Raw genomic sequence first — 15,108 nt, forward strand, 5'->3', positions numbered from 1 at the left:
AGAAAAGGCACATGACAACCCGCTTGAAGTTGATGAAACCAAGTTTGAACTCTTTGGCCTGAATGCCAAGCATCACGTCTGGAGTTAACCTGGCACCATCCCTACGGTGAAGCATGGTGGTGGTATCTTTTTCAGCGGCAGGGACTAGAACCCGATCAAACATCTCTGGAGACACCTGAAAATAGTTGTGCAGCGACGTTCCCCATCCATCCTGACAGAGCTTGAGAGGATCTGCAGAGAAGAATGGGAGAAACTCTCCAAATACAGGTGTGCCAGGCTTGTAGCGTCAGACCCAAGACCTGAGGCTGTGATCGCTGCCAGAGGTGCTTCAACAAAGTACTGAGTAAAGGTTCTGAATACTTATGTAAATGTGATATTCCAGTTTATTTTATATACATTTGCAAAAATGTCTAAACCTGTTTTCACTTTGTTATAGTGTGTAGATTGAGGGATGGAAAACAATTTAATCAATTTTAAAATCAGGCTGTATTGTAACCAAATGTGGAAAAAGTCTAGGGGTCTGAATACTTTCTGAATGCACTCAAATAATGGCCCAGGTTCGTCTGTTTGACACCCCTGTCCTACAGACAACCTAGGGATTGCCTTCTTTCAGGTATGTCACAAACTGATGGCTAGGGTTTAAACTGTGTACTGAGAGGTGATTGGAGGGATCAACGATTTGGTTTCACTATGTTTGCGCGTGCGTTTATACAGTCTGCTACCACAAACACCACATTTGACTGGCCCCAGGCTTCAGCATAGCTCAATTCACTTTCCTATTCTGTCCTCACACATCCTGTTGCTCAGCCAGCTCCCTCACTCACAAGTCTACTGACGGTGACCAAAGGTAAGGAGGAAGAGCGATTTTAGCCAATATGGTTAATAACTAAATAGTTTGCTTAATTTCAGTTTGATACTAAACAGGCAGTCATTGTGTAGAGATTAGAATAATTGTGCCATCGAAACCGCATCTTCCATAACAAAGACATTTTTGTATTTTCAGCTGTTTGAATCTGGTGTTCAAAACCGAAAGTAAAATATGCAAAAACTAACCTTAAGAACGGGAAGTATAGAAATTAGGGTTGGGCTGAGTACTCGGACAAAATGAGTATCATAACTGATATGGAGAATTTTCCGAATAAGATTTTGACACTAGTATTATTGTTTTTTGTAATTTAACTGTGATCGGGAAACTATTTTCAGCTGCCAGCATTTCTCGCTCTCACTCAAACAGTGTAAAGAGCTGCGTGCTCTAAACCACTATTGGCTAGTTCTTCTGTCTGTAAAGAAACGGGCGGGGTATCGATTGAGCCAGCTGCAACGATTGGATTACAACGAACTGCTCTCAATTCCCAATACAGACACGCGCAGCTCAGTTTCACTCACTCGTCTCCGGGCACAAGTTTTATCTTCTAACATCGTGTACGATCTGTAGCTAGTCATTGTTCAATTTAGTTATTTTCAGACGACTATGGTTGTTTTTGTCTGTCTACTTGGCGTTGTTTGGTAGGCCTACCTTATCTGTCCATATAATTATTCCACTGCTGACGACGTCTGTCATTATGTCGTGATCAAAGCCCATGCTTGCTTGCTATTATTTATTCTCAATTGGCAATTTTTAGTATTTTTAAATGTTGGTGAGGCAAACACCCCAATTTTTTTTTATACATGCCAGCAAAGCCACTAGACAAGACACAACACTAAATAATACATTTATTACACTATAACGGTGACAAACTATGCCCACAAACTGTTAGGGCCTATTTAAAGTTGTCCCAACAGCAGAGCTTTTTTTCTTCAGCGGCGCCTTGTCTGGCAGTAAAACAGTTCATGTACTGCCTTAAAAAACAGCTGATATTGCTGACTTGCCTAAACAAATGTGGTTTCTACTGACAATTGAGATGTACAAACTATGGCATAAAGGGATGACTAGTGGAAAAGACCATTTCAATTAATCTACTTTCTTAGCTACAGTATACATACAGTGCCTTGCGAAAATATTCAGCCCCCTTGAACTTTGACATTTTGCCACATTTCAGGCTTCAAACATAAAGATATAAAACAATTTTTTTTGTGAAGAATCAACAACAAGTGGGACACAATCGTGAAGTGGAACAACATTTATTGGATATTTCAAACTTTTTTAACAAATCAAAAACTGAAAAATTGGGCGTGCAAAATTATTCAGCCCATTTACTTTCAGTGCAGCAAACTCTCCAGACGTTCAGTGAGGATCTCTGAATGAAAAAAACAAAATACAGTTTTATGTCTTTGTTTGAAGCCTGAAATGTGGCAAAAGGTCAAAGTTCAAGGTGGCCGAATACTTTCGCAAGGCGCGGTATCTCCCTGGCATATTGCAGCATACAAGACATTTTTTGGACTCACGTTGTTGTGCTGTGCTCACTTGAACAGGAAGTTGGTGCGTCGGCCCTTTGTGGCAAATCTCATTAAAGTCTGGCATTCTCTGGATTTATGGTGCTTTCAGACAACTGGGTACTCTGGAGGGGGTGAACAAGGTTGAATCATGACATCAGTGATCTTCAGCTCTAGAAAGAGGCCTGGGTTCCCGACCGTTCAAAATATATTTTCCCAGTTTGATCTTTATTTTTCTTCTTTGGACTTTCCAGTTGCCTTGAACTCACTGAAGTCTGAGATTTACGAGTTTCCAGTTTTGAACTGTGCCGAAGTAATTCTGGATTGATAGCATGGCCAATATTCAACCTTTTTTTATGGCTCAATTAATGTTTATCCTTTTATGCTTGGAAAATGACCCGTAAACCCAGACTTGGACCACACACCCACTCCACTGAATAACAGGCTAGTGATTTGGTTTGCAACACTTGCAGTTAACCACTGATTCCTTCAAACCACTCACTGTTGAATGAGTCTTCCAACTTGTGTAATGTTTATGGCCGACGAGCACAATACATTTTATCAATAATATCTCTTCACTTGCCAGTAGATTGTTGACTTGGTTCATGATGACTGCTAGCTAAGATTTTGAAAGTATGCTGTCCAATCAAAGCTGCGGTAGATCTAACGTGATTTAATGTCTTTTTTCTGTGGACAATGACCTTGATCCTTCTTGGATGGGCACTTCTAATGTAACTCTATGGCAACACCCAAGGGGCTTGCATTTACGAGCTCTTCCTGTAGATTTTGCAGTGACGTAGTGTCCCCATGCGTGACAGAACAATGAGCCAATCACGGCACGAGAGAATATTACCAACCCCTACGCTCCGTATTTTTCGCTGGCTACCGCACCACCACAGAAATCACTGAGCTAGGCTGAAACGCATGCATTTTGCAGCTGCCTTTTAAGAAAGGAGAACAGAGACCATGTTTGTATGCGTTTTATTGATTTGAATTTTGATTTTACTTTACATGTATTAATGCCAAAATAACGAAAAAATATATATATATACAATTATAAAACTGGTGACCAATGTTTTTATTTTTATTTTTTTTATTAGATAACAGGTGGGGTTCAAAATAGGTGGGGCCCTAACCCACCAGTCCTGCATGATGAGTTGCCACTGAAAATGACAAATGTATATCGTTTATCTTGATTTACAAGTGTCAGAGAAATGTTGCTCTTGTAAGTGAAACAATATATGGGTCAAGCGAATTTGCCTACCTTCATCAAAATCTCTGTCTGGAATAAATGTAGGCAGTAGCCAGCCATGCATCCGGTTCATAAATAGCCGATCTTGTTGATAATTGAATGGGACTAATTAAGTAAATTGTGTATTGTCGTCTGATGGGGTTGTTTAACAATGTGTGTGAATTATTTTTATTTTGTATAAAAAAAATTGTCAAATCGCCAATTGGCAACCCATCCCTTATGGGTTTAATTGACACAAACAAACAGTACATTAATTCACGTGGAGATAATTCTTCTGGTGTTTTCTGCATCGCAAAAAGAGTGAGAAAATGGAAATGTAAAAATCAATACATAACCTTTTTTACTTTTACCCAAACAATAAATATATCACTATATACAGAAAAATGGAAGGCTTTTGAACCCAGTCTAGTACAAAGAGAAGATTCATATGGGAGATGAGCCTATACACAATCTATACACACATACCATTTACTACATGGACGCTAAATATTTTTACAATTTAATTATAGGCAGCACTTTTTATTTTATTTCAGGCTTTATCTAAATATTCCTCAAACAGAAATGCACAATGGACAAACATTTCAGTTTCTCCTCATTACTCAGCCACACAATGCCAGCTATATCTGGTGTGCCTTCTGGAATAAGAGCTATTGTTTATCGTGGTAGAAAGGGCTATGTAACTTGAAGAAATGGAGGATAAAATGGGTATTGTTCTCTCTTTCTTCAAGGTCACAACAGATGTTCCGTATAGAAAGGTAATATGTTCATCAATCAAAAGACCCAAAATATTTTATTTCTAGTAAACTCAAGAACGTTTCCACCGAAAAACACTTCTCAAGTACCTGGTTTTCTAAAATGCATTCTGTGTTTTTGTCTGGTTGATCATGTATTGTTTTTTTACACATTGACTGCACATAATAACATGTTCTTCAGGTCTTGTTCAGTTTCTGCCATCCAAAATAATATCAGCATATAGAAGGATACTTAGCATTTCATCATGTCTTACTCCAATATTTAACTGTCACATTTATTTTGCCAAATCATTACTAAACATAGCAAACAAAGTCTGTGATAAGGCGTCTCCTTGTTTTACACCAGAGGGTGTGGGGAACCAATCTGTACGATATTCATTAACAAGCACACAAGCAATTGGTACTTTGTAAAGAGACTGGATTGCGTGATAACATCTACCCGTCTTTAACAAATTATGGGCTAAAAGATCCCTATTTGCGAAATCAAAAAAGTAGTCTTTGTGTAATCTATTTCTTATTATTGTACCGATCGAGATGATATGATCTATACAGGCTCTGGATTCACAAAAAAAAAACATTTTGTTCTTCCACCAAAATGTTTTGATCCTCCTAAAAGGTCATTAGCCTATTGGTTGAGAACGAATGAATATAATTTATAAAACGTACTCAAACTTATGCCCCTATAATTCAGTGGCACTCTGGTCTTTTTTGAAGATTTGGGAATGGGATTCACTATATCAAGTAGATGGCAGTATACTGTACTCAAAACAAATGTGTAGCAAATCATATATGACATCAATTAAGGAGATTTAAAACCTCATTAGGCAGTTTATCAATGCCAAACGCTTTCCCATTGTTTGCTGCGTCAATCACCTTAACTTCTGCCACAGACAGCTCCTCGTGTGTGTATTTCAACTGTACACACACCTTAGCCGAATACATTTAAACTCAGTTTTTCACAATTCCTGACATTTAATCATAGTAAAATTCCATGTCTTAGGTCAGTTAGGATTACCACTTTATTTTAAGAATGTGAAATGTCAGAATAATAGTAAAGTGATTTATTCTGGCTTTTATTTGTTTCATCACATTCCCAGTGGGTCAGAAGTTTACATGCACTCAATTAGTATTTGGTAGTATTGCCTTTTAAATTGTTTAACTTGGGTCAAATGTTTCGGGTGAGTTTTGACCCATTCCTCCTGACAGAGCTGGTGTAACTGAGTCGGGTTTGTAGGCCTCCTTGCTCGCACACGCTTTTTCAGTTCTGCCCACACATTTTCTATTGGATTGAGGTCAGAGCTTTGTGATGGCCACTTCAATACCTTGACTTTTTCTTGTCTTTAGGTCATTTTGCCACAACTTTGGAAGTATACTTGGTCATTGTCCATTTAGAAGACACATTTGCGACCAAGCTTTAACTTCCTGACTGATGTCTTGATGTTACTTCAATATATCAACATAATTGTCCTTCCTCATGATTCCATCTATTTTGTGAAGTGCACCAGTCCCTCCTGCAGCAAAGCACCCCCACAACATGATGCTTCCACCCTTGTGCTTCACGGTTGAGATAGTGTTCTTCAGCTTGCAAGCGTCCCTCTTTTTCCTCCAGACATAACGATGGTCATCATGACCAAACAGTTCGATTGGTTTCATCAGACCAGAGGACATTTCTCCCAAAAGTACGATCTTTGTCCCCATGTGCAGTTTCAAACCGTAGTCTTGCTTTTTTATGGTGGTTTTGGAGCTGTGGCTTCTTCCTTGCTGAGCGGCCTTTCAGGTTATGTCAATATAGGACTCGTTTTTATTGTGGATATAGGTACTTTTGTATCTTTTTCCTCCAGCATCTTCACAAGGTCCTTTGCTGTTGTTCTGGGATTGATTTGCACTTTTCGCACCAAAGTATATTCATTGCTTGGAGACAGAACGCGTCTCTTTCCTGAGCGGTATGACGGCTGCGTGGTCCCATGGTGTTTATACTTGCGTACTATTGTTTGTACAGATGAACGCGGTACCTTCAGGCGTTTGGAAATTGCTCCCAAGGATGAATCATCCCTGTGGAGGTCTACAAAAAAAGATCTGTCTTGGCTGATTTATTTTGATTTTCCCATGTCAAGCAAAGAGGCACTGAGTTTGAAAGTAGGCCTTGAAATGCATCCACAGGTACACCTCAAATTGACTCAAATGATGTCAATTAGCCTATCAGAAGCTTCTAAAGCCATGACATTTTCTGACATTTTCCAAGCTGTTCAAAAGCACAGTCAACTTAGTGCATGTAAACTTCTGACCCACTGGAATTGTGATAGACAGATTATTTCACTGTAAAACATTGTTGGAAAAATGACTTGTGTCATGCATAATGTAGATGTCCTAACCAACTTGCCAAAACTATAGTTTGTTAATTAACAAGAAATTTGTGGAGTGATTGAAAACAAGTTTTAATGATTCCAACATAAGTGTATGTAAACTTCCGACTTCAACTGTACGTACGTGTGTGGGTTCTAACATTGATTTCCATTTGAGTTCTCAGGGAAAATGTCTTTATATAAAATCTTCCTCAAAATATGCCACATTTGTTACCTAAGAACTAACTAGCAAACCCCTTCTCCCACTCCTTAAGTACCTGTGTAATATCAGAGTTCAGCCCCTCTGACTTCCTTTGGAATTTTCTAATATTGTTTTGGTCCTAATTGTTTATTTGGCTCAACTGTTGAGGATTTCATGTCTGTATCTTCAAGGGTGTAATAACTGCCCTCTCTCTCTCTGTTTGAATAGGTGTAGTGTTTTATCAAACAACATGTTTTTTCTTAAATGCCTTGCTAAAATGTTCTCTTGTATTCCTATTTTTACACTGTAAAAATAAGTACTCAGCCTTGTGCATTACTGACCGTATTAATGAATGCGTGAAGCAACATAATGCCCTCTGAGTGATGGCGCACTTGAGGCACAGGCTTTTACCGGCATTTAAAGCGCACTTCTGGGTTTTCCGATTTACGAGTATCAAGTGTGATGGAACAGATACAATTACGAGGATGAGGAGATTGGCACGTAGAACAGATTTACCGCTTCTTACGCTTTCAATGAGAATGACCGAGATCTCACATTTCTATGCAAATTTGTTTGGGTTGTCCAAAAAGTGACACACATTGCAGCTTTTAAACAGTCGTTCCAGACTGAAAAGCTGTACTGAAATCACTTCGGAAGCAGCAGAGTCATTGTAGGCTCTCCAATTAGATTGTTCCTTGGGGGTGCCGTGGTAACCACTGTTGGGGTTATTTGGTCCTACTAGTCTTGCTTACGATGTGTACTACAGAATCACCAATTCGTCAGTTTTTATAGGATACCTGGTTCGTCATATTCAGCCCTTGGGCCTATTTGTGGTGTTCTAGACCAGGCGTATTTCACCACTATTTGAATATAGGCAAATAGAGATTTAGTTTCGTCATATGAATAAAGGATAGGCCTAGGTATGTTTTTAGTCTCAAGAATGACAGCTGCTGCGCCGGGCCGTTTCTCCTCGTGACACCAGTTCCAACCGTTTTGTCTCGTTACATAACTCATGCCATGAAGACATGTAACCACCACACCCCGTGCAGTGAGGAATTCCAGACTCTGTTGGATTCTCTCATCTTACCCGCTCTCTCCTCCTCCTCTCCCCCAGCTATGGCAGGACCCAGGCCAGTGGTGCTGAGTGGCCCGTCAGGGGCTGGGAAGAGCACGCTGCTCAAGAACCTGCTCAAGGAGTACGAGGGCGTGTTTGGCTTCAGCGTCTCGCGTAAGTGTGCTCTGCACCAGTCCCCTGTTAACTGTGTAAAATGTCAGGGAGGTGTCAGTTCCAGAAATAAAATGTCTAATTGTGTGCTCTCATCCTTTAGATACAACAAGGAGCCCTCGTCCTGGTGAAGAGAATGGCAAAGGTAGGTAGTGTTTTTAAGCTCCACGATAGACACTTGTTGCTCCAAATCGTCCTGTTGCAACACTTTTTTTTAAAATTAGGACGCCCAAAGATGGTTGAAGCTATGCTGTCCCCTGTGTCTTTATTCCTTTCAATAACCAACCTTTTTAACATGAAATTGTTGTTTCAGATTACCATTATGTTACAAGGGAGTATATGCAGGCCAGCATCGACAAAGGGGAGTTCATTGAGAGCGCGGTGTTTTCGGGGAACATGTACGGGACGAGCAAGGCCTCGGTGCAGGCCGTTAAAGACAAGAACCTGATCTGCATCCTGGACATCGACATGCAGGGCGTTAGGGCTGTCAAGACGACAGACCTCAACCCCATCTACATCTCGATCCAGCCTCCGTCCATGAACATACTGGTGAGAGCCAGGAGGCATTATAAAATGGTGTACCAGGGTCATTTGTGTGTTGTTTAACTTGTGTACAATTGGTTATATAAGTCCAATAACTCCTGATCTAAAGCTAACCCACTCATGATGATCTCCCTCTGACATTTTGGCATTTTAGGAGAAACGTTTAAGGGACAGAAATACTGAGTCAGAGGAGAGCCTCCAGAAACGTTTAGATGCTGCTCAGGTGGACATGGAAATAAGTGAGTCTGATTCTGGAGAGACTTTGGCCTAAAACAGAGTTGTATGTTTATAAATGAAATGTTGAGAAGTTCGTTAAGGATGTTGTCTAAAACGGTTCCACTGATCTTTCAGGCAAGGAACATGGCATATTTGACATTGTCGTTGTCAATGATAATCTTGACGATGCCTATGGGAAGTTGAAAGACGCCCTTATTGAGGTGAGTTTGTAGCGCCATAACAGAGCTGGGTATGATGGACTGGGCCATATGTACCATTTTAACTTAATAGATATTTGTCAGTAAATAATTTATAGATGTGTCAGTGTTGATTTTCACCAGCTCCAAAATGTCATCCTCAAACCTACTTTCTTTCTTCAGGAAATCAAAAAAGTTCAGAAAAACAACTTTTCTTAAGCGACGAGAAACCTGACAGCCATCCTTGCCACTCCTTACAAAATGGCAGCCCTCCTATTCCAATCCTGAACATTCCGTCAGATACCGGTGTTGGAAGGAACTACAGACGACCTGCCTCGCCCCAAACCACAGATGGTAGCCTTCTGAGTGCGCAGGAATATCTTTTTACATATTTGGGAGATAGAAGTGAACTATTTTGCTGTATTTATTTATTTGCCTGGTGGTCAGCTTAAAAGTTGTTGTATTTTGATCCACAAAGAAAAATACTCCATGAATGGTTAACCTGGGACTACCTTGTTTTATTTTACTATGAAGGAGTACTGCACACAGGAGTTTCTGCCGCCAAGTCATTCTTCTGTGCATCTGCCAGTATTATAGCCCCTAAGCATTCGATTTGTATTCACTCTGGCCATAATAACAAGACTCATTCCACCTAGTGCTCAGCAAGAGTGGATCCTTGTATGGTATGTTCGCAAATGTCCTGGCTTGCCCCGAAATCTAGCCCCGTCGGTACAGCTTCGGAACATTGCTGTTCTGTTCCTGTCTAGCAGAACTGACCTGAAAATGTGCTTGTACGGAAATGCGTTGGTTGTCATTAGCCACAACACGGTTCCACAGCTATAGCCAGAAAGGTAAAGAGTAGGGAGAGGCCCAGGCCTTTCATTCTTTTTAAGAGGGATTGTTGACTAACAGTATTGTCAACATAGAGCAGCTAACAACCTATCACAATGCCAGGGGCTTGGGCACTAGCTAACTCTGGCCTGCATCATCATACAGGGAAGCACCATCCATTCATATACATTCATAGCCGATCTCAGGAACTGACTGTAGCCTAGCTGCTGTTTGCTAGGGATCCCAGTCAACTTGTGTGTGTGTGAGGCAATCTGTTTGAAGTTTCCCTGTAGGTTTTACCATACTATTGAAATTATAGAATTACTTAATTTACCAATAAAACAACTGATTGCCAATTAGGATTTACAATCATGTTAATCACTAAAACAGCTATACAGGAAGCTGCACTTTCTGAGACAACGACTTACCCCGAATATATTTTTTTCACTGTTGTACAGGCGTGAAACCTTATATATGTTTTGTGTTATGTTACAAATCTCACCTGTAGTATAATATGCAGTGGGTTCTTTTGGACAGAAAACAATTTGAATGAGCATAAAAGATCAATGGCATATTTAAATAACTGGAGCAAGTAGTGTCAGTCCTTAAAGGAGAATAAAGAAAAGCTTAGAACTAAGCACACGGAACATCGGCTTCACTTGAAACTGGCTACATTGAATTCCACAGACCAGTCTTAAAAAAGGCTACATTGTTTCAGCAGCTTTTGATGGCTTTTAAGTTTGTAGTTTGACATGCGTTGTTTCACAAGGCAACTTCCATTCACAACCCAAATTGAGTGCATTAGTAACTTTGATTTGACATAGGCTACTGTGGCCCATGACTAATGCTCCACTGCTTCTTGTCCTTTTGTGTTTGATCTCCCTTTGAACATGAAATTCATTACTTTGCACAAATGACTTAATGAAACATGTTTGACTAACCAACGTTTCGATGATTGAAGGTTTGATTCAGACTAAAGCTGAAGCTTTATATTCATTGATAGAATTTACGTTAATTTCCGATTGAGCCGACATGCAGCGTTTACAGTGAATGCAGTCTCCACTAAAGCGGAAACATTGCCTTTAATTTGAATTCACTCTAAAGCTGAACTTCCACGATGCAGATTGAAGCCCTGCTTTGCATGTATACTTGTTTTCATTGGCCAGATATTGACAAGTCACCCAGCCTTCAAGTCCTTGTTTTACAAATATGTATGTGTTTTACAACTGTAGTAAAGTCAAATAATGAAACTATATTGCCTGGATATCTTATTTTATACACGTAGTGATCCAGTTTTCAATCTGTAACTGAAAACAGCCAATGATTTGCTGAACATTATATCAGGTTGAAGGCCACGCACCTGACCTGAAATATGTAATCAATAGTTAGAGCTACCATTGTCGACTCCTAATTCTGGCTAGTATTTCTTAGCCCTACACTTTAACTCTGCAACAACAAAAAAAGAGGCGTCCTCGCTGTCAACTGTTTATTTTCAGCAAACTTAACATGGGTAAATATTTGTATGAACATAAGATTCAAAAATTGAGACAAACTGAACAAGTTCCACAGAAGTGATGAACAGAAATGGAATAATGTGTCCCTGAACAAAGAGGGGGGGGTCAAAATCAAAAGTAACAGTGAGTATCTGGTGTGGTCACCAGCTGCATTAAGTACTGCAGTGCATCTCCTCATGGACTGCACCAGATATGTTCTTGCTGTGAGATGTTACCCCAGTCTTCCACCAAGGCCCTCCGATCCCAACAGGTCCCAAACGTGCTCAATGGGATTGAGATCTGGGCTCTTCGCTGGCCATGGCAGAACACTGACATTCCTGTCTTGCAGGAAATCTCACACAGAACGAGCAGTATGGCTGGTGGCATTGTAATGCTGGAGGGTAATGTCAGGATGAGCCTGCAGGAAGGGTACCACATGAGGGAATAGGATGTCTTCCCTGTAACGCACAGCGTTGAGATTGCCTGCAATGACAAGCTCAGTCCGATAATGCTGTGACACACCGCCCAAGACCAAGACGGACCCTCCACCTCCATCTATCTCGCTCCAGAGTACAGGCCTCTGTGTAATGCTCATTCCTTTGACGATAAACGCAAATCCAACTATCGCGACTCGTCAGCGAAGAGCACTTTTTGCCAGTCCTGTCTGGTCCAGCGACGGTGGGTTTGTGCCCATAGGCAACATTGTTGCTGGTAATGTCTGGTGAGGTCCTGTCTTACAACAGGCCTACAAGCCCTCAGTCCAGCTATTGCGGACAGTCTGAGCACTGATGGAGGGATTGTGTGTTCCTGGTGTAACTCAGGCAGTTGTTGCCATCCTGTACCTGTCCCGCAGGTGTGATGTTCGGATGTACCGATCCTGTGCAGGTGTTGTTACACGTGGCCTGCCACTGCGATGGCGATCAGCTATCCGTCCTGTCTCCCTGTAGCGCTATCTTGGGCATCTCATGGTACGGACATTTTATTGCCCTGGCCACATCTGTAGTCCTCATGCCTCCTTGCAGCATGCCAAAGGCAGATGAGCAGGGACAGTGGGCATCTTTTTTTCAGAGTAAGTTTTCAGAACTGTGACCTTAATTGCCTACCGTCTGTAAACTGTTAGTGTCTTATGTCTTAACGACCATTCCACAGCTGCATGTTCATTAATTGTTTATGGTTCATTGAACAAGCATGGGAAACAGTGTTTGAACCCTTTACAATGAAGATCTGAAGTTATTTGGATTTTTATGATTTATCTTTGAAAGACAGGGTCCTGAAAAAGGGACGTCTGATTGGTGTCACACTTTTGCCCCAGTCCCAGCTAACACACCTGACTCCAATAATCAACTAATCATGATCTTTAGTTTTAGAACGCAATCAGCTGTGTTTGCTAGGGATGGGGAAAAGTGTGCACACCCCTCTGGTCCCGGGGGACTGGAGTTGTCCATCCCTGATATAAACCAACCCACACATTCACCAGGAGTGAATAAAACAGGCCAATCATGTTCATCAGTTGCAATTAATTTATTTAGGGATATTCAACATTTATGTTCATTAACTAAACATGTGCAGGCAGTCAAACCCTATTTGTGCTTTATGTTGAATTTCTTACAGCAAACAAGTATTTAAATGCTTCTACAATATTTTGTTTTATCTAACATAAAACATCACTCTTACTTTGGGAAACAGTAATTCACTATTTAAAACACGATATTGCAACAAATCCAGTGTGATCAATGACTCACTCCTAACTATGCAACTGCTCTCACTTGAACCGAATAAAGGGTTGAAATGACATTGTGTTAATCCGATAAACACTCAAATCAGCTAATCCATATCATGCGGTCACTTTTCTAAACATATTTTAATTACATTTTACTCCAAAGTAATCACAAATACTTTAAAAAATGGTCTAAAGTCAATCCACTCTTCATTGCTCTCAAACTGATAATGAAGACTTGGCTTTCTATAAAACAAATGACCCAGGACAAGATTCATTATCCTATATAGCTGCATGTTTTGGATGTATATAACCTGAAGTAAATTGATACACTTATGAGACCTGTATAACACAATCGTAGACTTAGATCATTCCACAGCCCAAACCACAAGTGATATACAGTTCATGTAAATGTATCAACTCTGCACAACATGTAATTGACCATTTAGAAATGTTTAAAACATTTGAGATTTTATTCTGCATAGGAGGACAGACTACCCAATCTGAAGTACAATTCAATGATCCATGTGTCTGCGTTCTCAAGGGACTGCTATTGAGAGAACATTGTCGACGTGTCGCACAATTCAGCAACTCCAGTCATCAATGCTTCTATCATCTTGTCAAAGTTATTATTTTTGGGGTGGATTCCAGAATGACAACTCCTCTGTAACATTTCAAATCTGACTGCTCTTTGCTGTTGCTGAAGTCATTGGTTTGGTCAGTTACTGTTTGAGAACAAACAGTTTCTCCTTTCACAGGAGTTAGCCTATGTACAAACTGATATGCTACAAGTCAAGTTGGATACTCGTTTGTTCATTAAACTTCAGCTGGAAACAACGAACAGAGAGACATACACTGAGTGTACAAAACATTAGGAACACCATGACAAAGACGGATGTCAATCAGTGTAGATGAAGGGGAGGAGACATGTTAAAGAAGGATTTCTAAGCCTTGAGACAACTGAGACATGGATTGTGTATGTGCGCCATTCAGAGGGTGAACGGGCAAGACCAGAAGATTTCAGTGCCTTTGAACATGGTACGGTAGTAGGTGCCAGGCTCACGTTTGAGTGTCAAGAACTACAACGCTGCTGGATTCCACTCTCAACAGTTTCAAGTGTGTGTCAACAATGGTCCACCACCCAAAGGACATCCAACCAATTTGACAACTGTGGGAAGCACTTTGGCCAGCATCCCTGAGGAACTCTGTCGACACCATGTAGAGTCAACGCCCCGACAAATTGAAGCTGTTCTGAGGACAAAACGGGGTGCAACTCAACATTAGGAAGGTGTTCCTAATGTTTTCTGCACTTAGTGTAAAGTGCTGTACACAGATGTTCTCCTACAGGATAGAAGTTTAACATCAAGGAGCTAAAATTATAAACATCCGTCGCCCGAGGGTAAAGCAGATGGAGTTATGAACTTGAAAATAGTGTCAGTCCATGTCGCAACAACTCATAATTATTGTATTTTTCAGTACATCAAATTTGTGGCAAGAAAGGCAGCAATAAATTGAAGGCTGGATAGTACACAATGGCGTTCAGAAATCATTTAGCCTAAACATATCCAACCCCTTTGGATGTTTGTCCTTTAAAGTCCACTTTCTGTCTGACCAAACGACTGACTTCCTGTGTCTGCATTTTACTTTTAGCCGGGTTGCTTGAAAATGGAATGATTCGCCATTTGCAGTAAAATGCAATGTTAGAATATGCTTTTTAACACTTAACTAGAAAGGTTCCCATTTAAGACTAAAAGGGCTATTGTACGCATCACAGAATAACAACAACAATCTGCTTGCTTCTAATCCAGCTACTTATTTTCACACACTAAATTATTGGTTTTGATATGGGTTATTCTTGCTAATCTGAAGAGTGACTGACTTGCCCACTGACGTGTAGACTTTAGTTTTGTAGCTCTGCTGCACTCCCTCCACTCTCTGCACCTCAGAGCAGTACAACGGCTTGAC

General features: G+C 40.5%; 2 protein-coding genes across 14 annotated transcripts in view; one reads left to right on the plus strand and one right to left on the minus strand.

Annotated features, from left to right (window-relative positions):
- LOC124041741 (guanylate kinase-like) overlaps nt 1–11,186 on the plus strand; it is a 30,291-nt gene extending 19,105 nt beyond the window's left edge. For 3 of the 5 annotated variants that reach the window (XM_046359682.1, XM_046359680.1, XM_046359679.1), the window contains exons 2-7: nt 8,036–8,149; nt 8,250–8,291; nt 8,460–8,695; nt 8,844–8,928; nt 9,041–9,126; nt 9,286–11,186. In XM_046359682.1, coding sequence (XP_046215638.1) covers nt 8,038–8,149; nt 8,250–8,291; nt 8,460–8,695; nt 8,844–8,928; nt 9,041–9,126; nt 9,286–9,321 — 597 coding nt within the window. In that variant the 5' untranslated portion in view covers nt 8,036–8,037 and the 3' untranslated portion in view covers nt 9,322–11,186. Of the gene's footprint in view, nt 1–720; nt 848–4,350; nt 4,381–8,035; nt 8,150–8,249; nt 8,292–8,459; nt 8,696–8,843; nt 8,929–9,040; nt 9,127–9,285 lie in introns of those variants that run through there. The other 2 variants (XM_046359681.1, XM_046359683.1) reach the window with 2 other exon arrangements.
- A 3,551-nt stretch (nt 11,187–14,737) lies between these two features.
- obscnb (obscurin, cytoskeletal calmodulin and titin-interacting RhoGEF b) overlaps nt 14,738–15,108 on the minus strand; it is a 104,652-nt gene continuing 104,281 nt past the window's right edge. For all 9 annotated transcript variants that reach the window (XM_046359688.1, XM_046359689.1, XM_046359690.1 and 6 more), the window contains one exon: nt 14,738–15,108. This exon is cut by the window's right edge and continues 955 nt beyond it. In XM_046359688.1, coding sequence (XP_046215644.1) covers nt 14,974–15,108 — 135 coding nt within the window. In that variant the 3' untranslated portion in view covers nt 14,738–14,973.

The sequence above is a fragment of the Oncorhynchus gorbuscha genome, linkage group LG08, assembly GCF_021184085.1.
Source record: "Oncorhynchus gorbuscha isolate QuinsamMale2020 ecotype Even-year linkage group LG08, OgorEven_v1.0, whole genome shotgun sequence".
NCBI classification, from domain to species: domain Eukaryota; kingdom Metazoa; phylum Chordata; class Actinopteri; order Salmoniformes; family Salmonidae; genus Oncorhynchus; species Oncorhynchus gorbuscha.